The 23677-nt window shown below is 51.3% G+C and overlaps 1 protein-coding gene across 2 annotated transcripts; it reads right to left on the reverse strand.

Annotated features, from left to right (window-relative positions):
* Nucleotides 1-8234: 8234 nt before the first annotated feature.
* Nucleotides 8235-23660, reverse strand: IBA57 (iron-sulfur cluster assembly factor IBA57). 2 transcript variants are annotated; one of them, XM_032975407.2, is made up of 5 exons: nucleotides 20170-23660; nucleotides 17539-17900; nucleotides 15119-15306; nucleotides 13149-13376; nucleotides 8235-12941 (listed from the first exon to the last, which is right to left on the reverse strand). In XM_032975407.2, exons 1-4 carry the CDS (start codon nucleotides 20577-20579, stop codon nucleotides 13158-13160), a joined length of 1179 nt encoding a protein of 392 aa, XP_032831298.2. In that variant the 5' UTR covers nucleotides 20580-23660; the 3' UTR covers nucleotides 8235-12941; nucleotides 13149-13157. The 2 variants fall into 2 exon arrangements, with proteins under 2 accessions (XP_032831298.2, XP_032831297.2); XM_032975406.2 differs by having other exon boundaries at nucleotides 8235-13376.
* Between the last annotated feature and the right edge of the window lie 17 nt (nucleotides 23661-23677).

Below are 23677 nucleotides of genomic sequence, written 5' to 3' on the forward strand. Positions count from 1 at the left end.
TGTGTGTGTGTGTGTGACAAGTGTGTGTGTGTGTGTGAGACAAGTGTGTGTGTGTGTGTGACAAGTGTCTGTGTGTGACAAGTGTGTGTGTGTGTGTGACAAGTGTGTGTGTGGTGTGTGTGTGTGAGACAAGTGTCTGTGTGTGAGACAAGTGTGTGTGTGTGGTGTGTGTGACAAGTGTGTCTGTGTGTGAGACAAGTGTGTGTGTGTGTGACAAGTGTGTGTGTGTGACAAGTGTGTGTGTGTGAGACAAGTGTGTGTGTGTGTGAGACAAGTGTCTGTGTGTGTGAGACAAGTGTGTGTGTGTGTGAGACAAGTGTGTGTGTGTGTGTGACAAGTGTGTGTGTGTGTGTGACATGTGTGTGTGTGTGTGTCTGTGTGTGTGTGTGTCTGTGTGTGTGAGTGTCTGTGTGTGTGTGAGTACGCGTGTATGTGTGTGTGTCTGTGTGTGTGAGTGTCTGTGTGTGTGTCTGTGTGTGTGTGACAAGTGTGTGTGGGCAGGGTCCCATCGGTGAGCTCCTCCGGCAGGCAAGGCTGCGATGGCTGGGTCATGTAGCCCGCATGCCCAGCCACCGCATGCCGAAACAGCTTTTGTTTGGCCGGATTGAGGGGGCTAAGCGGGCGCGGCACGGGCTAGAGAAGAGATGGAGTGATGTGGTACAGGAGGACGTGGAGCTGAGTGGACTTGCCGATGACTGGTACCAGCGGTGTCAAGATCGGCCTCTGTGGAGGAGGCTCGTGAAGGATGCTACTGGGCAGTTGGAGGCAGTCGCCCTCCAACAACAACGGAGGGCGGAGGAGCGACGCTCACAACAGCGAGCGGAGCGCCGGGTGGCTAAAGCACAGCAGGTTGGCACAGTAGGGGGCACAGGTGGTGCATCAGCCAGTCATCTCAGTCAGTCGACCCGTGGCACCTGGGTCTGCCCCGTGACCTCCTGCCAGCGGGCGTTCGACACTTCACGTGGCCTCAGGGTGCACATAGCCTGGCACAAGCGTCGTGGTGACGTCACCGCCACTTAGTGGCGAATGGCGGTTGTTGTTGTTGTTGTGGTGTGTGTGACAAGTGTGTGTGTGTGTGTGAGACAAGTGTGTCTGTGTGTGTGTGAGACAAGTGTCTGTGTGTGTGTGACAAGTGTGTGTGTGTGTGACAAGTGTGTGTGTGTGTGACAAGTGTGTGTGTGTCTGTGTGTCTGTGTGTGTGAGTGTCTGTGTGTGTGTGAGTACGCGTGTATGTGTGTGTGTGTCTGTGTGTGTGAGTGTCTGTGTGTGTGTCTGTGTGTGTCTGTGTGTGTGTCTGTGTGTGTGTGTCTGTGTGTGTGTGTGTCTGTGTGTGTGTGTCTGTGTGTGTGAGTGTGTAGTGTGGGGAGCGGTAGTGTAGTGATTAGAGCGCTGCGCTACGAACCTGGCGACCCGGATTCGATACCTGCTCACGGCCAACACCACCAATGACGATTATCTGAACCGGCCCTGGGCCTCCCCTAGATCGACTCGGCCTCAAATGACTACCTGGTGTGATGTGTAAACATCGTCACTGGGGAGACAAAGGCGGCCGGGCGTGGTGTTGGCCACCCACCCCCTTGTGTGCCGTGCCGGCCTTCATAGGTGTTTGCTACCAGCACTTGCCCCAACAGTCTGTTAAGGCTACACGGGGGATCTTTGTGTGGTGTCATCTGCCAGCAGTCATCTCAGCAACCCACAGCAGCTGCTGGATCCGTCACGTGACCCCCTTCCTGCCAGCGGGCGTTCGACACTTCACGTGGTCTTTAAAGTGCACCTAGCCTGGCACGGTGACGTGGCGAATGACGGTTGTTGTTGTTGTGTGCCGATGTCAGCACCGTGACAGCACGGCCCGTCGATTAATAAAAGAGCCGAATAGCTCATTGAGATCAATCATTGAGATCAATCATTGAGATCAATCCGATCGAACTCTCCTAAACCTCAACGCCAAGAACCGCACGCGATGATGAAAAATACGAATCAAGGTGGTAGAGAGAGAGAGAGGGTAGAGAGAGAGGGGGTAGAGAGAGAGGGGGGTAGAGAGAGAGGGGGTAGAGAGAGAGGGGGGTAGAGAGAGAGGGGGGTAGAGAGAGGGGGTAGAGAGAGAGAGGGGGTAGAGAGAGAGGGGGGTAGAGAGAGAGGGGGGTAGAGAGAGAGGGGGGTAGAGAGAGAGGGGTAGAGAGAGAGGGGGGTAGAGAGAGAGAGAGGGGTAGAGAGAGAGGGGGGTAGAGAGAGAGAGGGGTAGAGAGAGAGGGGGGTAGAGAGAGAGAGGGGTAGAGAGAGAGGGGGTAGAGAGAGAGGGGGTAGAGAGAGAGAGGGGTAAAGAGAGAGGGGGTAGAGAGAGAGGGGGTAGAGAGAGAGGGGGTAGAGAGAGGGGGGTAGAGAGAGAGGGGGTAGAGAGAGAGGGGGGGGTAGAGAGAGAGGGGGGTAGAGAGAGAGGGGGTAGAGAGAGAGGGGGGTAGAGAGAGAGGGGGTAGAGAGAGAGGGGTAGAGAGAGGGGGTAGAGAGAGAGGGGGTAGAGAGAGAGGGGGGTAGAGAGAGAGAGGGGTAGAGAGAGAGGGGGTAGAGAGAGAGGGGGTAGAGAGAGGGTAGAGAGAGGGGGTAGAGAGAGAGGGGGTAGAGAGAGAGAGGGGGGTAGAGAGAGAGAGGGGGTAGAGAGAGAGGGGGTAGAGAGAGAGGGGGGTAGAGAGAGAGGGGGGGTAGAGAGAGAGAGAGGGGTAGAGAGAGAGGGGGTAGAGAGAGAGGGGGTAGAGAGAGAGGGGGGTAGAGAGAGGGGGTAGAGAGAGGGGGGGGGTAGAGAGAGAGGGGGGGGGTAGTGAGAGAGGGTAGAGAGAGAGAGGGGGGGTAGAGAGAGAGGGTAGAGAGAGAGAGAGGGGGTAGAGAGATAGGGGGGGTAGAGAGGGGGGGTAGAGAGAGAGAGGGGAGAGAGAGAGGGGGTAGAGAGGGGGGGTAGAGAGAGAGGGGGGGTAGAGAGAGGTGGGGTAGAGAGAGAGAGGGGGTAGAGAGAGGGGGGGTAGAGAGAGAGGGGGTAGAGAGAGGGGGTAGAAAGAGAGGGGGGTAGAAAGAGAGGGGGGTAGAGAGAGAGGGGGGGTAGAGAGAGGGGGGGGGGTAGAGAGATAGGGGGGGTAGAGAGAGAGGGGGTAGAGAGAGAGGGGATAGAAAGAGAGAGGGGGTAGAGAGAGAGGGGGTAGAGAGAGAGAGGGGGGGTTAGAGAGAGAGGGGGTAAGAAGGAGGAGAGCAGAGCGTGAAATCTTTCATTTAAAAGGGGGGGGGGGGGGTTACATGAAGCAAAGCATTGAAAAGAAACCGAAATGATGAACGAAGCAAAGTGCCGACTACACCGAGCATCTACTTGGTTCCTCTGATCGTGAAAAAAGAGAGAGACGTGCGGAGAGAAATAAACAAAAATCTCTACACCCAAATCAATTGTCCAGCCTCACCACTATCAACCCCACCACCATCAACCCCACCACCACCAGCCCCACCACCACCAGCCCCACCACCACCAGCGCTGGGTTTTGCTGAGATCGTGGCCAACTGCCCTTGTCACTCAGAGTGGTCCCTGACAAACCACGAGCCTCGTGTCCATCCACATCGCTCTCTCGTTCGTGTCTATGGGGTTCGTGTGGCTGCGCGCGCGTGTGGAGTGTGTGTGTGGTGTACGTGTGGTGTGCACGTGTGGTGTGTGTGTGCGTGTGGTGTGTGTACGTGTGGTGTGTGTACGTTTGGTGTGCGTGTGGTGTGTGTACGTGTGGTGTGTGTACGTGTGGTGTACGTGTGGTGTGTGTACGTGTGGTGTACGTGTGGTGTGTGCGTGTGGTGTACGTGTGGTGTGTAGTGTGCGTGTGGTGTACGTGTGGTGTGTGTGTGGTGTATGGTGTGTAGTGTGCGTGTGGTGTGTGCGTGTGGTGTACGTGTGAAGTGTGTGTGGTGTACGTGTGGTGTGTGTGTGGTGTGTGTGCGTGTGGTGTGCGTGTGGTGTGTGCGTGTGGTGTACGTGTAGTGTGTGCGTGTGGTGTACGTATGGTGTGTGTGTGGTGTGTAGTGTGCGTGTAGTGTGCGTGTGGTGTACGTGTGGTGTGTGTACGTGTGGTGTACGTGTGGTGTACGTGTGGTGTGTGTACGTGTGGTGTGTGCGTGTGGTGTACGTGTGGTGTGTGTACGTGTGGTGTACGTGTGGTGTGTGCGTGTGGTGTACGTGTGGTGTGTGCGTGTGGTGTACGTGTGGTGTACGTGTGGTGTGTAGTGTGCGTGTGGTGTACGTGTGGTGTGTGTGTGGTGTGTAGTGTGCGTGTGGTGTACGTGTAGTGTACGTGTGGTGTGTGTGTGGTGTACGTGTGGTGTGTGCGTGTGGTGTACGTGTGGTGTGTGTGTGGTGTGTAGTGTGCGTGTGGTGTGTGTGTGTGGTGTGCGTGTGGTGTGTGTGTGTACGTGTGCTGTGTAGTGTGCGTGTGGTGTACGTGTGGTGTGTGTGTGTGGTGTACGTGTGTACGTGTGGTGTACGTGTGGTGTGCGTGTGGTGTACGTGTGGTGTGTAGTGTGGTGTGTGTGGTGTACGTGTGTACGTGTGGTGTACGTGTGGTGTGCGTGTGGTGTACGTGTGGTGTGTGTGTGGTGTACGTGTGGTGTACGTGTGGTGTGCGTGTGGTGTACGTGTGGTGTGTGTGTGTACGTGTGGTGTGTGTGTGGTGTACGTGTGGTGTGTGTGTGGTGTGCGTGTGGTGTGTGTCTACACGTGTGGTGTACGTGTGGTGTGTGTGTGGTGTACGTGTGTATGTGTGGTGTGTGGTGTACGTGTGGTGTACGTGTGGTGTGTGCGTGTGGTGTGTAGTGTGCGTGTGGTGTACGTGTGGTGTGTGTGTGGTGTACGTGTGTACGTGTGGTGTACGTGTGGTGTGTGCGTGTGGTGTACGTGTGGTGTGTAGTGTACGTGTGGTGTGTGTGTGGTGTACGTGTGGTGTGTGTGTGTGGTGTACGTGTGGTGTGTGTGTGTGGTGTACGTGTGGTGTGTGTGTGGTGTACGTGTGGTGTACGTGTGGTGTATGTGTGGTGTGTGTGTGTGGTGTACGTGTGGTGTACGTGTGGTGTATGTGTGGTGTGTGTACGTGTGGTGTACGTGTGGTGTACGTGTGGTGTGTGTGGTGTACGTGTGGTGTACGTGTGGTGTATGTGTGGTGTGTGTACGTGTGGTGTACGTGTGGTGTGTGTGTGTGGTGTACGTGTGGTGTACGTGTGTGTACGTGTGTGTGGTGTACGTGTGGTGTGTGTGTGGTGTGTGTGGTGTGTGTAGTGTGTGTGTGGTGTACGTGTGGTGTGTGTGTGGTGTGTGTGGTGTGTGTAGTGTGTGTGTGGTGTACGTGTGGTGTGTGTGGTGTGTGTGTGGTGTGTGTGGTGTGTGTGTGGTGTGTGTGGTGTGTGTAGTGTGTGTGTGGTGTACGTGTGGTGTGTGTGTGGTGTGTGTGGTGTGTGTAGTGTGTGTGTGGTGTACGTGTGGTGTGTGTGGTGTGTGTGTGGTGTGTGTGGTGTGTGTAGTGTGTGTGTGGTGTACGTGTGGTGTGTGCGGTGTGTGTGTGGTGTGTGTGGTGTGTGTAGTGTGTGTGTGGTGTACGTGTGGTGTACGTGTGGTGTGTGTGTGTGGTGTACGTGTGGTGTACGTGTGTACGTGTGGTGTTGTACGGGGAGCGGTTATCGCACTGCGCTACGAACGCGGCGACCCGAGTTCGATTCCCGCTCACGGCCACCAACACCGGTGACGATTCTCTGAACCGGTCCTGGGCCTCTCCCCCTAGGTCGACTCAGCTTTAAATGAATATCCGGTTGCGGTGTTTAAAAGATCGCCACTGGGGAGACAAAGGCGGACGGGCACGGTGTTAGCCGTTCCGGCCTTCATAGGCGCTTCTCGCTAACAGCACTTGCCCCAACAGCCTGTTCAGGCGACACGGGGGGGTGGGGTGACGAGGATCTTTGTCTTTGGTGTGTGTCACAGCTGCGATCTATAAATAGCTTTGGGACTTCTCCAAACCCGGCTTAGAGAGCCACCGATGTGCTTGGGTAAGGTAGACTCGGTTCCCACTTCCCCCCCCCCCCCCCGCCAGGTTGGGTGTGTTTAACACGTTTCTGTACATGGACTCGTCCACTTACGAACAGTCGAACTTTCAGAGATGCGAACAAACCCTGTCCTGCATGTCCAGCTGTCCGTTCGGACCGACTGTCGCAAGATCGACCGCACCCGCGCAACAGATGGCGGTGGTGGTGGTGGCATCTACATCTGCAGAACGTGAAGAACCAGTGGCATCTACATCTGCAGAACGTGAAGAACCAGTGGCATCTACATCTGCAGAACGTGAAGAACCAGTGACATCTACATCTGCAGAACGTGAAGAACCAGTGACATCTACATCTGCAGAACGTGAAGAACCAGTGGCATCTACATCTACAGAACGTGAAGAACCAGTGACATCTACATCTACATAACGTGAAGAGCCAGTGGCATCTACATCTGCAGAACGTGAAGAACCAGTGGCATCTACATCTGCAGAACGTGAAGAACCAGTGACATCTACATCTACAGAACGTGAAGAACCAGTGGCATCTACACCTGCAGAACGTGAAGAACCAGTGGCATCTACATCTGCAGAACGTGAAGAACCAGTGGCATCTACATCTGCAGAACGTGAAGAACCAGTGGCATCTACATCTGCAGAACGTGAAGAACCAGTGACATCTACATCTGCAGAACGTGAAGAACCAGTGACATCTACATCTGCAGAACGTGAAGAGCCAGTGGCATCTACATCTGCAGAACGTGAAGAACCAGTGGCATCTACATCTGCAGAAGGTGAAGAACCAGTGGCATCTACATCTACAGAACGTGAAGAACCAGTGGCATCTACACCTGCAGAACGTGAAGAACCAGTGGCATCTACATCTGCAGAACGTGAAGAACCAGTGGCATCTACATCTGCAGGACGTAAAAAGAACCAGTGGTATCTACATCTGCAGGAGAATATACAACTTTAAATCCATGTCCCGTCTTGAGTGTATATGCTGTACGTGTTTGGAATCGACAGGAGTTAAGTTACGAACAAATCGACTTATGAACATACCTCTGGACCCCCAACTCGTTCGTAAGTAGAGGAGTCCCTGTAAAGTTGTTCGAATGGAAGGTGACAGCAGCAAGTGGCAGCAGCGGGGAGCGGGGCCCCCTCCACCCCCCCCCAAATCCCGGGGCCCAGGGCGGTCACTATATATATTTCAGGTTAAAAAAGCCCACGTGGGTAATTCAGCTTCTTTTTCAGAAGTGACCTGGTCACCGCAAATGAAATCTCAACGAAAGTGGCGCATAACCATCATCATCGCGTGTACATTCATAAGCAGCTAGATAACCTAAATAATAACCTATAAAACAAAACCTAAATAACATAAATAACCTAAATAACAATCTGGATAACCTAAATAACAATCTAGATAACCTAAATAATAACCTAAATAACAATCTAAATAACAACCTCAATAACATAAATAATAACCTAAATAACAATCTAAATAACAACCTAAATAACATAAATAATAACCTAAATAACAATCTAAAAAACAACCTAAAGTCACCTAAACAACCTAAACAATCACACCAAGAGGCAGGAGTCGACATCATACCAAGAGGCAGGAGTCGACATCACACCGAGTCGACATCACACCAAGCAGGAATCGACATCACACCAAGAGGCAGGAATCGACATCACACCAAGAGGCAGGAGTCGACATCACACCAAGAGGCAGGAATCGACATCACACCAAGAGGCAGGAGTCGACATCACACCAAGAGGCAGGAGTCGACATCACACAAAGAAGCAGGAATCGACATCACACCAAGAGGCAGGAATCGACATCACACCAAGAGGCAGGAGTCGACATCACACCAAGAGGCAGGAGTCGACATCTCACCAAGAGGCAGGAATCGACATCACACCAAGAAGCAGGAGTCGACATCACACCAAGAGGCAGGAGTCGACATCACACCAAGAGGCAGGAGTCGACGTCACACCAAGAGTCAGGAATCGACATCACACCAAGAGGCAGGAGTTGACATCACACCAAAAGTCGACATCACACCAAGAGGCAGGAGTCGACGTCACACCAAGAGTCAGGAATCGACATCACACCAAGAGTCGACATCATACCAAGAGGCAGGAATCGACATCACACCAAAAGGCAGGAATCGACATCACACCCATCCGTTGCAGGGTCTCCGGCGCTCAGCAGCGAGCAGCAGTTTATTTTAAGTTCATTTTAAGTGCTTCCTTTCCATTGGCCTAAACAAAAATCCGTGCAACGCCATCTCTCCCCACCCAACCACCCCTCCCACCCCCACCCCAAGTGTTTTCCGTACGTACAGCGCACGATTGTCCGACGTTTCGACTCCACGCCACCTTCAGAATTAATTTCCTGACATATACATTTACACACACATATATACACACAATCGGAACCCTGAATCATCGCGACGTGTAACAGCAAATGAACATCAACAAGCTCCTGCCCGGTTGGGTTTACACTCCCGAAGAAGCTCCCGGCACGCGGAGCGAAACGTCGGACATCGTGCTCGGACGACGTGCGGAAACAAATGGAACATCCACACAGTAAGCAGCACGGTCAGAGCAGCTCTCCATGTACAAAACGATGTCCACACGGCCTTGTAAACGGCTGTTTATAACTTTTTGTGGGTTAGATCGCGTAAATATGTGTCGTTAAACCCGCCACCACCCGACACAGCCAACTAGTAAGGGGTTGTCACGTAAACAGAACGTGGCCAATTCGTCACTAGTACAGCACACCGGTGTGTTGGAGAGACAAGCCACAACATTTACAATCTGAAGAGAACCACGTTTTGCAGATGTGGATGCCACTGGTTCTTTACAATCTGAAGAGAACCAGTGGCATCTACATCTGCAGAACGTGAAGAACCAGTGGCATCTACATCTGCAGAACGTGAATAACCAGTGGCATCTACATCTACAGAACGTGAAGAACCAGTGGCACCTACATCTGCAGAACGTGAAGAACCAGTGGCATCTACATCTACAGAACGTGAAGAACCAGTGGCATCTACATCTGCAGAACGTGAAGAACCGGTGGCATCTACATCTGCAAAACGTGAAGAACCAGTGGCATCTACATCTGTAGACGTGAAGAACCAGTGGAATCTACATCTGCAGAACGTGAAGAACCAGTAGCATCTACATCTGCAGAACGTGAAGAACCAGTGGCATCTACATCTGCAGAACGTGAAGAACCAGTGGCATCTACATCTGCAGAACGTGAAGAACCAGTGGCATCTACATCTGCAGAACGTGAAGAACCAGTGGCATCTACATCTGTAGACGTGAAGAACCAGTGGAATCTACATCTGCAGAACGTGAAGAACCAGTAGCATCTACATCTGCAGAACGTGAAGAACCAGTGGCATCTACATCTGCAGAACATGAATAACCAGTGGCATCTACATCTACAGAACGTGAAGAACCAGTGGCATCTACATCTGCAGAACGTGAAGAACCAGTGGCATCTACATCTGCTTAACGTGAAGAACCAGTGGCATCTACATCTGCAGAACATGAATAACCAGTGGCATCTACATCTGCAGAACATGAAGAACCAGTGGCATCTACATCGGCAGAACGTGAAGAACCAGTGGCATCTACATCTGCAGAACGTGAAGAACCAGTGGCATCTACATCTGCATAACGTGAAGAACCAGTGGCATCTACATCTACAGAACGTGAAGAACCAGTGGCATCTATATCTGCAGAACGTGAAGAACCAGTGGCATCTACATCTGCAGAACGTGAAGAACCAGTGGCATCTACATCTGCAGAACGTGAAGAACCAGTGGCATCTACATCTGCAGAACGTGAAGAACCAGTGGCATCTACATCTGCAGAACGTGAAGAACCAGTGGCATCTACATCTGCAGAACGTGAAGAACCAGTGGCATCTACATCTGCAGAACGTGAAGAACCAGTGGCATCTACATCTGCAGAACGTGAAGAACCAGCGGCATCTACATCTGCAGAACGTGAAGAACTAGTGGCATGTACATCTGTAGACGTGAAGAACCAGTGGCATCTACATCTGCAGAACGTGAAGAACCAGCGGCATCTACATCTGCAGAACGTGAAGAACCAGTGGCATCTACATCTGCAGAACATGAAGAACCAGTGGCATCTACATCTACAGAACGTGAAGAACCAGTGGCATCTACATCTGCAGAACATGAAGAACCAGTGGCATCTACATCTGCAGAACGTGAAGAACCAGTGGCATCTACATCTGCAGAACGTGAAGAACCAGTGGCATCTACATCTGCATAACGTGAAGAACCAGTGGCATCTACATCTACAGAACGTGAAGAACCAGTGGCATCTATATCTGCAGAACGTGAAGAACCAGTGGCATCTACATCTGCAGAACGTGAAGAACCAGTGGCATCTACATCTGCATAACGTGAAGAACCAGTGGCATCTACATCTGCAGAACGTGAAGAACCAGTGGCATCTACATCTGCAGAACGTGAAGAACCAGTGGCATCTACATCTGCAGAACGTGAAGAACCAGTGGCATCTACATCTGCAGAACGTGAAGAACCAGTGGCATCTACATCTGCAGAACGTGAAGAACCAGCGGCATCTACATCTGCAGAACGTGAAGAACTAGTGGCATGTACATCTGTAGACGTGAAGAACCAGTGGCATCTACATCTGCAGAACGTGAAGAACCAGCGGCATCTACATCTGCAGAACGTGAAGAACCAGTGGCATCTACATCTGCAGAACATGAAGAACCAGTGGCATCTACATCTGCAGAACGTGAAGAATCAGTGGCATCTACATCTGCAGAACGTGAAGAACCAGTGGCATCTACATCTGCAGAACGTGAAGAACCAGTGGCATCTACATCTGCAGAACATGAAGAACCAGTGGCATCTACATCGGCAGAACGTGAAGAACCAGTGGCATCTACATCTGCATAACGTGAAGAACCAGCAGCATCTACATCTGCATAACGTGAAGAACCAGTGGCATCTACATCGGCAGAACGTGAAGAACCAGTGGCATCTACATCTGCAGAACGTGAAGAACCAGCGGCATCTACATCTGCATAACGTGAAGAACCAGTGGCATCTACATCTGCAGAACGTGAAGAACCAGTGGCATCTACATCTGCAGAACGTGAAGAACCAGTGGCATCTACATCTGCAGAACGTGAAGAACCAGTGGCATCTACATCTATAGAACATGAAGAACCAGTGGTATCTACATCTGCAGAACGTGAAGAACCAGTGGTATCTACATCTGCAGAACGTGAAGAACCAGTGGCATCTACATCTGCAGAACGTGAAGAACCAGTGGCATCTACATCTATAGAACATGAAGAACCAGTGGTATCTACATCTGCAGAACGTGAAGAACCAGTGGCATCAACATCTGCAGAACGTGAAGAACCAGTGGCATCTACATCTGTAGAACGTGAAGAACCAGTGGCATCTACATCTATAGAACATGAAGAACCAGTGGCATCTACATCTGTAGAACGTGAAGAACCAGTGGCATCTACATCTGCAGAACGTGAAGAACCAGTGGTATCTACATCTGTAGAACGTGAAGAACCAGTGGCATCTACATCTATAGAACATGAAGAACCAGTGGCATCTACATCTGTAGAACGTGAAGAACCAGTTGCATCTACATCTGCAGAACGTGAAGAACCAGTGGCGTCTACATCTGCAGAACGTGAAATGCGCCGTTTGAACGGCGACTGGGCACCGCCGTTAAAAGTTACCGGCGAATGGGGCAGGGTGGGATGGGTCAGATTTGTCCGTAATTGGGGGTTGGGGCTGGCACATCAATTGGTTTGCATGGAAAACGGTGCAGCAACAGCAACTATTGGCGGTGACAATTGCCAGCAACGATTGCCAACAACAACAACGCCATCCGGGGGGGGGGGTTGAATTGCTCAGGTGTATAATGCCACTCAATTCCCAACAGCAGCATCCTTCAACTTTTTAGCCCCTTCAATTTCCTGAGACTTTAGTAAATAAGTGCATGAATTCATACAGCCGGGTGGGGGGGGGGGGGGGAGGCTGCTTAACTTCTCAACGTTTTGTTTCCGCGTCACTGGTGGAGCAGCAGTGGAGAGATGGCCTCGTGCCCGGTAGCCACAGCCCGGGCGAGTGGTATCGTGGATGTGGCGTGCAGGACGCAGCAACACTTAAGATGGTCCCTGGCAAACCGTGGAGTAGCTGGCAGGCGACTGGTAGCCAGCGGCCACACAGTGCGAGGCACACCGGGACGTGCTTGTGTGCGTGGGGGGGGCTGGACACGAAATCCCCGAGCGGAGCCCCGCTCGCGAAAACCGAGCGGCGATGACCCGACGCCCGTCGCCCCCTCATAGCGCAAACGCTCCCGGCTGTTTTCGTAACCCAACCCAAGAAGGCCCGATGTACAACAACGATGTACAACAACGATGTACAACAACGATGTACAACAACGATGTACAACGCCACCTCCTCCGCGCGGAGGGTGACAACACCACGCCACCGATTTCCCTTCTCTCTCCCCCGCGGGATGGGGGGCACATCCGAGCCGGCACGGGTGGCTTGTTTTTTTTGTCTTCCCACCGGCCGGGCTGAGCCGAGCCAAAACTGCGGTACGGCCGCTGCCATCGCCAAGTGTCGGGGGGGGGGGGGGTGGGTGGAGCTAAACGACGCACCCAAAACAATTGTTATTGTTGTTACCAGGCGAGGCCCCACTGAGCTGCTCCGTCGCTCTTCTCCTCAGCAGCGACAGTGGCCATCAGCCAATGACGGCGGCTCAAGGAAGAGGCGGGGTGCCACCGGCGCCGTGGAAATTAAATCGCCAAACGGCTCGAAACGCGTGACGACGATTCTGAAAGCGGAGGGTGGGGAGGGGGAGAAAAGGTGGATCCGGAGAAAAATCCACGTGACCACGGGGGGGGGGGGGGGGGAAGGAGAAGAGAGGAAAAACAATAACAATCTCGTGCCTCTCCTGGCTGGCTTGGGCACAGTCCTGGCACAGTTTCCGTTGTGCCAGTTGGTGGAGGGAAGGGAAAGAAGAAGAAAAAAAAAAACCTACGATAATAAATTATTTATTCTTGTCGCCACCGCCGTCTTTGTGCCACCAGTCGGGCACGGACGTCTTCAGCTCGAGCGCGTGGCCGCCCTCGGCGCTCACGTGCAGCCGCTCGTTAGCGTGAGCCAATCGGACGAGAGCCAGACCCACGTCGCCGTCGTGGGTCCGCAGCTTCCCCACGGACTTCCCGTCCGCGGTCGTGACGGCCGCCCCCTCTACGACTCTCGTGCCCTGTTGACGGGACGGAAGGGGTGGTGGGTGGGGGGGGGGGTGGGGGGGGGGGTGCGGGGATAGATTAAGCGAGAAAATTAAAATCGCGCCACACGCTATGCCCTACGTAATGCTGAGCTTTTCTGTTTTCGGGCCTTTGGGCCCTGTACTCATCAATTGCGATAAAGCAACAAATATTACGCAACTGTAAAACGATTACACCATCCGTAGACAGTGCTGATTGTTGCTGGCTGCCTCGCGTTTTTGTGCCCGATGGGGCCCTGTACTCATCAATTGCTATAAAGCAACAAATATTACGCAACTGTAAAACGATTACACCATCCGTAGACAGTGCTGATTGTTGCTGGCTGCCTCGCGTTTTTGTGCCCGATGGGGCCCTGTACTCATCAATTGCGATAAAGCAACAAATGTTACACAACTTTAAGCGATTACAACATCCGTAGACAGTCCCGATTGTTGCTGGCTGCCTCGCGTTTTTGTGCCCGATGGGGCCCTGTACTCATCAATTGCTATAAAGCAACAAATGTTACACAACTTTAAGCGATTACACCATCCGTAGACAGTGCTGATTGTTGCTGGCTGCCTCGCGTTTTTGTGCCTTTTGGGGCCCTGTACTCATCAATTGCTATAAAGCAACGAATATTACACAACTGTAAGCGATTACACCATCCGTAGACAGTGCTGATTGTTGCTGGCTGCCTCGCGTTTTTGTGCCCGATGGGGCCCTGTACTCATCAATTGCTATAAAGCAACAAATGTTACACAACTGTAAGCGATGACAACATCTGTAGACAGTGCTGATTGTTGCTGGCTGCCTCGCGTTTTCGGGCCACTTGGGGCCCTGTACTCATCAATTGCTATAAAGCAACAAATGTTACACAACTGTAAGCGATTACACCATCCGTAGACAGTGCCGATTGTTGCTGGCTGCCTCGCGCTTTTGTGCCTGATGGGGTCCTGTACTCATCAATTGCTATATAGCAACAAATATTACACAACTGTGAGCGATTACACCATCCGTAGACAGTCCCGATTGTTGCTGGCTGCCTCGCGTTTTTGTGCCCGATGGGGCCCCGTACTCATCAATTGCGATAAAGCAACAAATATTACACAACTGTAAGCGACTACACCATCCGTAGACAGTGCCGATTGTTGCTGGCTGCCTCGCGTTTTTGTGCCCGATGGGGCCCTGTACTCATCAATTGCTATAAAGCAACAAATATTACGCAACTGTAAAACGATTACACCATCCGTAGACAGTGCTGATTGTTGCTGGCTGCCTCGCGTTTTTGTGCCCGATGGGGCCCTGTACTCATCAATTGCTATAAAGCAACAAATATTACACAACTGTAAGCGATGACAACATCTGTAGACAGTGCCGATTGTTGCTGGCTGCCTCGCGTTTTTGTGCCCGATGGGGCCCTGTACTCATCAATTGCTATAAAGCAACAAATATTACGCAACTGTAAGCGATTACACCATCCGTAGACAGTGCTGATTGTTGCTGGCTGCCTCGCGTTTTTGTGCCCGATGGGGCCCTGTACTCATCAATTGCGATAAAGCAACAAATATTACGCAACTGTAAGCGATTACACCATCCGTAGACAGTGCCGATTGTTGCTGGCTGCCTCGCGTTTTTGTGCCTTTTGGGGCCCTGCACTCGTGGATTGACGCGAATATTACCCGACCGTAAGCGATTCCACACGCCCTGTGTAACAAACGGCCGTGGCCCCACAGCTCACCTCCGGCAGGTGCAGCAGAGACACGGGCATGAGGCGCTTGCGGATGACGCCTGTGTGGTGCGTGCGCGCCGTCAGCTCCTGGCCCAGGTAGCAGCCCTTGCTGAAGCTCACGCCGTTGGCGTAGACCAGGTTCGACTCCAGCGGCAGGGCCACTCCCGGGGGGAGGTCCTTCACGCCCTCGGCCATGCCTGGAAGCGGGCGACGGAGCAGAGGCCGGCCGATTGGACGACGCCACAACCGAAAATCGCCGTCGGCGCCTGAGCGGAGAGTTGCGGGCAACTTGGTTGCCGAGGCGTGTCCTCGAGGTTTGCCCCCCCCCTCCCCCCCCCCCCACCTTCACTGGAACAAATTTCCCCCTCCACATTAAGCGGTCACCTTGGGACTTTAGTGGAAGGCGAAGTGCAAAATTATTATTATTGCCACCTTCGCTCACAAGTTTCCGCACCTCACTCAAGACTCACCGTTACCCCGAGCTCACCCCCCACGACCCCCCACAGTCTCCCCCTCATAACCACCACCACCACCGTTCCTGTTCCCTCGTCATATTCACATGACACGGCTATCACTCCTTCACCGCCATTCAATCATCGTCATTTACCGTCATCAATTTCCCTACCACCGATGCCACGGCATCATCACAGATTCGGCCCCCCATCGCTTCCTCCCTCTCATCTCTTCCCTTCACCTCGTCCCCACCGCCACATTCACACGCGCCTTGTGCCGTTGTTAATTCTCCGTTAACGCACCTTGGTTAAGGCGCTGCCCAAGTTCCGTTTCAGTTAAGACAGAACGGGCAGAATGAAAAGGGCATATCGCAGGACGTGGCTTTCACTCCCGCAAGTTTCCGCGTTGGCTCCGCCCGTGCCCGTTCCCGTTCCGTTGCAACGTGCACCGCCGCCGACATTTTCCGCGGCCGATGTCGGCACGCGAAAAACGAGGATCGATGGACCGACTTGAGGGGCGGCTGTCCGCGGTATCTCACAGTCTCACGCGCCCGCAAGCCAACAGCGAGGAAAGGGGCTTCTTGCGCAATCTCGTCGTTGCGTTGGGTCGAAGTCAACCGATGGAGCGGCACTCCAAGCGACACGGATTGGCTTTGGAGCTGGGATCGAAGCCGAATCTGGACACTGGGCAAATGCAGTGGCAAGATTTCTCACTGCAGGCGAGTCAGCAAAAGAGCGGGGCTGGCTCAAGGGGCGGTTGGGTGTGCCCCGGTTCATCGGTTTTATTTAAAACTTCCCCCCCATTATTTCGATGAAGACCAAATCCACCCAATTTATAGCTTTCTTTGATGTTTAAGTGCTCAGATATAGATATTTTTAAACAGCCAATTACACGTAACATCAAAGTATAAAGTGCCAGTAGAAGCCGATGGACTGAGACCATCACAACCCGGTTTAACCTCACAGGTTGCCGAAACCCAGACAGAACCCCAGCCGTGCCAGATCAGCGCTCTCACCTCCGAGCCAAGAGGCGTGAGCTCAAAGGCGGCGGTCAACGCAACGCGCGGTGCTTTCAGACGCGCTGCTTCTGCGGCCGTCTGGAACGCTCTTCCCTTCCGATATTAGGAAGCCACTGGGAGCTGCACACTTTTAAATCATCGTCTAAATTGACAAACTCATTTCTTTCAACAAATTTTTGCATTTATTTTGTTGTCCTTCCCCCCGCACCTGTGATTAGCGCGGTTCTCTACGTACGGTACGAAATAAGTTCAACATAAATATAAGTATGGGTCTCTATGGGTCTCTGTGGGTTTCTGTGGGTCTCTATTGGTCTATATGAGTCTCTGGATCTCTGTGGATCTCTATGGGTCTATATGAGTCTCTAGATCTCTATGGGTCTCTATGGGTCTATATGAGTCTCTAGATCTCTGTGGGTCTCTATGGGTCTATATGAGTCTCTAGATCTCTGTGGGTCTCTATGGGTCTATACGAGTCTCTAGATCTCTGTGGGTCTCTATGAGTCTCTAGATCTCTATGGGTCTATACGAGTCTCTAGATCTCTGTGGGTCTCTATGAGTCTCTAGATCTCTATGGGTCTCTGTGGGTCTCTTCTAATATTAGGAAGTTGCTGGGGCTATGCACTTTTAAATCTCGATGTAAAAACTCAATCCTTCAGAACTTTTTTTGTGTGTTTAGTTTGTTGCCCTTCCCCCGCACCTCCGATTACTCCGGTCAGCTACGTATGGTGCGAAAGAAGTTCAACACACATACATACATACATGCATCATCATCACCACAACTTAATATTTACACGCGACTCCATCCCGAGTGGCCCTACACCAGGGGCCACCTGGTGCCAGCTGTCCCTGTGTGGCACAAGGCGGACACAGCACACCGGGGGCATCAGTCTGCCAGCGGCGGGCGGGCGGGCGGGCGGGCGGGCGGGGGGGGATTGACGTTGCTACGTCAGAAGCTCACCCAACCGGTAGCGATGCCTGTTGTAATCCGCCAGCTCTCCAATCTCGCAGTCAGGAAGCCACTCTGCGGGCGTGCACGCAGAGTCCAGCACCAGCCTCCAGCCCATGGCTTCCGTCCTGGGGTCTCGGCACGCCGCCACCACCTTCGACCCGTCCACCTTCAACGTGACCCCCAGGTGCGGCGGTAGAAGAAGCTGCCCATCGGGCGGCAGGATTGCCCAGACGTGCAGCGGCGGGTCGGGGTCGCGCACGGCGACCTTCCGCCGAATCTTGTAGACCTTCAGGTGCTTCTGCAGCTCCTGGGTGATGCTCGAGTCGCACTCTATGAGAATGCTGGGGTCGGGCTGAGTGGCCACCTGTATCCTGAGAAAGGTGGGGAGGGGGGTGGCAGTGATGGTGAAAGGTCCACGGTTTTCCGGCGAACTTTTCGCAATCAACTAATTTTGAATGACAGTTATCACCGTGCTCTTTGGTTCTATTCGGTAAAGTCACGTAGGTAAAAAATAAAACAACAAAAATCACGACGTTTCGGCCACAACACAAGCGGCCTTCATCAGGTGAAGGGATCAGGCTGTGTAGAGGACGAAACGTCGTGATTTTTGTTGTTTTATTTTTTACCTAAGTGACTTTACCGAATAGAACCAAAGAGTATGGATCCTTGCAGTCACGAAAGCTTCAAATCTAGAAGTTATCACCGTGACCATCGATTATTTCCCTTCATCATCATCACTTGTTCATATTATGAATTCAATGGTGGTCAAACGTTCTTAAAAGTTGTTGAAGATGATGTTCAGAATCAGAACATTTGTTTCTACTGGAGAAATCTGAAGAGCTATAAAGCCCTTTTCTCACAGATGTCCAGCAGTGGCACGGGGTAAGAACGTTACAACAACAAGCAGTACAACAAAAACACGATAGGAATGCAAAGTACCAGAAAGGTAAACAAATCATCTAAACGCATACAGATACAACACTAAACCATTCTCATCCTACCGGGGCATTCAGGGAGCGAATAACAATGACAAAAGAACGTAGTCCGATGCTCTCGAGAGATATCGATGATGACCATTACGATCGGCAGCCATTCGGAGCGAAAGATGTTTAAAGAATATTTTGTTTAACCGGTTGAGCACACGGAGACACCCAGGATGAGTAGAATTTGCAAGAGCCATCTGAGTGGGACACGAGTTTTCCTGTAGGGTGCAATGATTTTTCCGTTCTCTCTCTCTTCTCTCCACCCCCCCCCCCCTTCATTGGAACAAACTTCCCCGTCCATATTAAGCGGTCACCTTGAGACATTAGTGTTGGGCGAATTACAAATAAATGGAAATTATTATTAAAACCTTCGCTCACGAGTATCGACTCCGCAATCAAGACTCATCGTTACCCCAAGCTCACCCCCACGACCCCTGTCCCCCCTCATAACCACCACCACCACCGTTCCCGTTCCCTCTTCATATTCACATGACACGGCTATCACTCATTCACCCCCATTCATTCAATCCGTTCATCGTCAATTACCGTCATCAATTTCGCTTCCACCGATGCCACGGCATCACAGATTCGCCCCCATCGCTTCCTCCCTCTCATCTATTTCGTTCACATCGTCTCCACCGCTGCGTTCACCTTTGTAAATTCCGTTAAGGCGTATGCTGTGGGTCCAATTGTGTAATTTGCGGTGTCAATATTTTTATTTTTTTCCTCTCTCTCTTCTTAAGTTTGACACCGGTACACAATGGCCCTAACCTTTCAGATTACAGGCGGCGCATAGCATCAGCATCATCATTTATTATTATGAAGATGATTACACCTGCAAATATTAATCAGGGGCGGAGGCTGGTGTCGAACCGTGAACTTATGCAACACGTGGGGGGAATGCGCGCCACCTCCATAGGCCGCGTCGCCGCCCACGAGAGGCAGGTGGAGAGTAACGGACGGCGTTGTACGCTTCGATGTATTTCAAAGTTGTTGTTGTCATTGTGGTAGTCAAAATGTTGAGTGGAGGATGATGGTAGTCGGTTATCCATGAGAGTTCATTGTATGGTGAACTTCTTTCGCACCGTACGTAGCCTACCGGGGAAGGCCAACAAACTGAGGTCTCTGTGTTAAGCTATGGGTCTGTGTAAGTCAATGGGTCTCTGCACGAGTCTATGGGGTTGTGTTAGCCTATGGGTCTCTGTGCGAGTCTATGGGTCTCTGCACGAGTCTATGGGGTTCTGTGTTAGTCTATGGGTCTCTGTACGAGTCTATGGGTCTCTGCACGAGTCTATGGGGTTCTGTGTTAGCCTATGGGTCTCTGTGCGAGTGTATGGGTCTCTGTGTTAGTCTATGGGTCTCTGTGTGAGTCTGTGGGTCTTTGTGCGAGTCTACGGGTCTCTGTGTGAGTCTGTGTGTCTCTGTGCGAGTCTATGGGTCTCTGTGCGAGTCTATGGGTCTCTGTGCGAGTCTATGGGTCTCTGTGTGAGTCTATGGGTCTCTGTGTTAGTCTATGTACTGTACGTTGGACTTCTTTCGCACCGTACGTAGCCAAAACGTGCAAGTCGGAGGTGCGGGGCAAGGACCACCACAACGCCGCTCGACTATTCACAAAGCGACGAATGATGCAGATGAGCGTGAACCCGAAGCCACTCACCGGTAGAACAACGCGTCGTACATAACCCGTCCCTGCACGTTCAAGAAGTGTCCATAAACACCGCCACAACCACCATCACCACCACCAGCATCACCACCACCACCTCCTTCTACATCACCACCGCCACCACTCTCCATGAACGGGGCCATGTCGCCAGTCGTCAACCCCTGCAGAAAGCTGGCCGAGTCTTTCCCGTCCACCCTCACGACCTCGCGCTGCGGCAGCCGAAAGCAGCGAAGGGCCTCTTCACGCGGTCCCCGCCGAGGCACGGTCCCCGCCGCCCTGCACTCCCCGGCCGCCCAGGGCGCGCCGTGACCCCGCAAAGCCGCCAGGCAAGACGGTAGGCTGCGCGGACCCCGAGTGCGGCCTACTCGGGTGACGCTCAGCGCCACGGGACTGAGCCAATACATGGCTCGTGATAGACGTGCTGATGCTGCTGCTGTTGTTCGTCGTTGTTGTCGTCGCGTTGCTTGATAAACAGCTGGCACTTAAAGCGGCGGAATGTTCGTCGCGCAGAGCGGGCGGTCAAGTTCAGGGCTGAGGGTTAAAGACGCTCGCGGCATTGCGAATGCCGGGTCGAGACTTCAGCGAGCTCCACATGCCAGGGTCTGGAGGGAAATCCTCTCGTTTCATTTAACCATGCATGCCAGATATGGAGGGAAATCCTCTAGTTTCATGACAACCATGAATGTCAGAACTGGAGGGAAATCTTGATTTAAAGCTTTTGTGACTGCAGAGATTCATATTCTTGGTTCTTTCGGTAAAGTCACGTAGAAGGGAAACAATAAAATAATAAAAATATAAAACAATAAAATTCTCACGACGTTTCGACTGCAATACAAGCAATCATCATCAGGTGTGAAAACCACAGCAAGAACATTTGAAAGAACCAAGAATATGGAGGGAAATCCTCTAAATTTCGATTTAAAGCTTTCGTGACTGCAGGGATTCATATTCTTGGTTCTTTCGGTAAAGTCACGTAGATATTCGTTCACGAGGCTATCCACATATACAAACACAGAGACAATTTCAACCGAGAAGATGGATTCTGGCTTAGCAATCTATCTCCCCCCTCTTGACCAGAGCCAGTGAACTCAAGCACGTACACCAAGCTCTTAAGGCTAATGGTTACTCCGACTACACAATCCGCAAAGCTATCACTCCAACCATGAAGGACCCTCTTGAGGAGCCTTTCAAAACCATCACTTTACCATACATTGCGGGGATCACAAAAAAGATCTCCAAAATCTTGAATAAACACAAGATCCAGGTCCGATTCAACACAGTACATAAAATCCGTGATCTGGTTCCATCTTTAAAATATGTGATTCCGGACATACAGTACCTTGGCGTCTACAAACTAAGTTGCCTCTGTGGTAGTAGTTACATTGGAGAAACCAAACGACATGTTTCGGACCGCATTCGTGAACACAAAGCAGACCTGAAACACGGTAGGACCAACACCTCGGCCGTGGCAGATCATTGTTATAATTCAGTAGGCTCACATGACATTGACTTTTCCAAGACAGAGGTTCTTTGTAAGCCATCTGGCTGCCATGAGAGATTCGTTCATGAGGCTATCCACATATACAAGCACAGAGACAATTTCAACCGAGAAGATGGATTCTGGTTAAGCAATCATTGGAAGGATTTGATAAACCATTTCTGGTCTTGATTGTTCACGCTTACGGTGGCTTTCAGACCGCATCCATTATTTTCGTCTCCCCCCTCCTCTTTTCCGAACATAGATGGACTTGTCCATCTGAAAAACTGCCAAATCGCTCTCCGCGGTGCTAACGTTAAAAAAACCGCAACTTTTTTCAAATTTTCTTGCTGTGGTTTTCACACCTAATGATGATTGCTTGTGTTGCAGTCGAAACGTCGTGAGAATTTTATTGTTTTATATTTTTATTATTTTATTGTTTCCCTTCTACGTGAATTTACCGAAAGAACCAAGAATATGAATCCATGCAGTCACGAAAGCTTTAAATCTAAATTTTAACAGTGTTGTTAATTTAAATTTGTGAATTTAACAGACTTGTGAATTTGTGAATTTCAACTTGTGACTTTAACAGACTTGGCATCCAGACCGCGAGCCAATAACACAGTGAGCTGTCAGCAAACTTATTGCAAAGTTTCGGGAAACGGAATCCGTGCAAGGCAGACCGCGCAGCGAACCTTCGCGGAGTTGTGTATCAGCAACAACGGTGGGCACATTGAGCACGTTCTGTGAATAACGGCGTTGTATTATTTTTCCTACGATTCCAGACTTATGGGACACACCCTGTCGGCATTGCAGAGCAACGATCCGGGGCGTGCCCAGAATGTTTCGGCGGTCCACAACACTGCGGTAGAATCGGTTTGCAAGGTCGGATAATCCGTATGAAAAAATAATTAGGTGTTTTACTCTTTCTGGCAATACAAACAGTTGTGTTAAGATGTTCAGACACCAAATAGAAACATTTTTGCAAGGAATCAAGTAACTGCATTAACCGCACGTACTTGTGGTGAACATGCAAACATGCTCTGATTATATACGCATCGTCTTTAAAACTGATTGGCCTACACCAGAGACAGCCTTCTTTAGGGCCTAGTCTCAACCAGTGTCAGACCAGAGAATAACGCCACAAGGCGACCAGTGCAGAGGCAATGCCACACGTGTCACAGCATTCATAGCTCGGGGTGAGCAGCTACAAAATGGGCCCCACAAGCACCGTGTGTGGTTAATGCAGACTTTGATTTCTTGCAAAAGGGTTTCCATTTGGTGTTTGAACATCTTACTGCCCCGTGTTTTATTGCCAGAAAGGGTAAAAAAAACCTATACTCATTTTCACACACTCGGACATGCGATGGATATTGGCAGCCCCACCACTATAACGTCAAGCTGGACAGTTGCGAGTTCTTTACACGTCTGCTGCGAATCCGATGAGAATGTTGTGAAGGTGAATAGAAAATGCAACGCAAGGCACGCGCCTTGCGCCACGGTGATGGGAATAAGCAGATAAGAAAAGCCGCGCCGCTATTGTTGGCCGAGTGATGGTCAATGTGGTGAGAGCGACGTCGAAATTTCGAGTTGCCGTGTACATTTTTCATTAATTTGTACCATAATAAACTCGAGAGCTAAAACGGCTACTTAAGAAGAGGAAAAAACACCCCATGCAGCTATTTCAAGGGACATTACTAACACTGGGGCAATTCGAGGGAAAGCATTCATAATCGTTGACCGGTGGTGTCGACGGTGTGCATCCGAGTCAAGTTGTGGGGCAGTCGTCTTCATTGCAAGGCCCTGTGGGCCCACTGACGTGCACTTGAGGAGCTCTGGTGGCGAGGTGGCCTTAGAGGGCGGTTGGTTTCAGAGCTTCTAAGGCCCCACATCGCCTACTTTTAAATCAAGGCTTCAAGGCCTCCTCCTATAATCTAACTTTTCGAGTTGTATTCCCGGCATCGTACGATTATATTTTTTTACCGTTGTATTATTTGATTTGCTTCTCTTTTTTCCGTTATTTGT

This window comes from Petromyzon marinus, chromosome 56 (genome assembly GCF_048934315.1).
Source record: "Petromyzon marinus isolate PM22_M1 ecotype Great Lakes invasive population chromosome 56, UKy_Petmar_22M1.pri1.0, whole genome shotgun sequence".
Lineage (NCBI taxonomy): Eukaryota > Metazoa > Chordata > Hyperoartia > Petromyzontiformes > Petromyzontidae > Petromyzon > Petromyzon marinus.

What these genes read in the sequence shown, in the direction of transcription:
- IBA57 (XM_032975407.2), bottom strand. Translation starts at nt 20,579, where the DNA reads ATGTATTGGCTCAGTCCCGTGGCGCTGAGCGTCACCCGAGTAGGCCGC. An exon ending in TACGACGCGTTGTTCTACCG is followed by an intron (nt 17,901 to 20,169) that starts GTGAGTGGCTTC and finishes CACCTTTCTCAG; the next exon opens with GATACAGGTGGCCACTCAGC. An exon ending in CTCTGCTGCACCTGCCGGAG is followed by an intron (nt 13,377 to 15,118) that starts GTGAGCTGTGGG and finishes TCCCGTCAACAG; the next exon opens with GGCACGAGAGTCGTAGAGGG.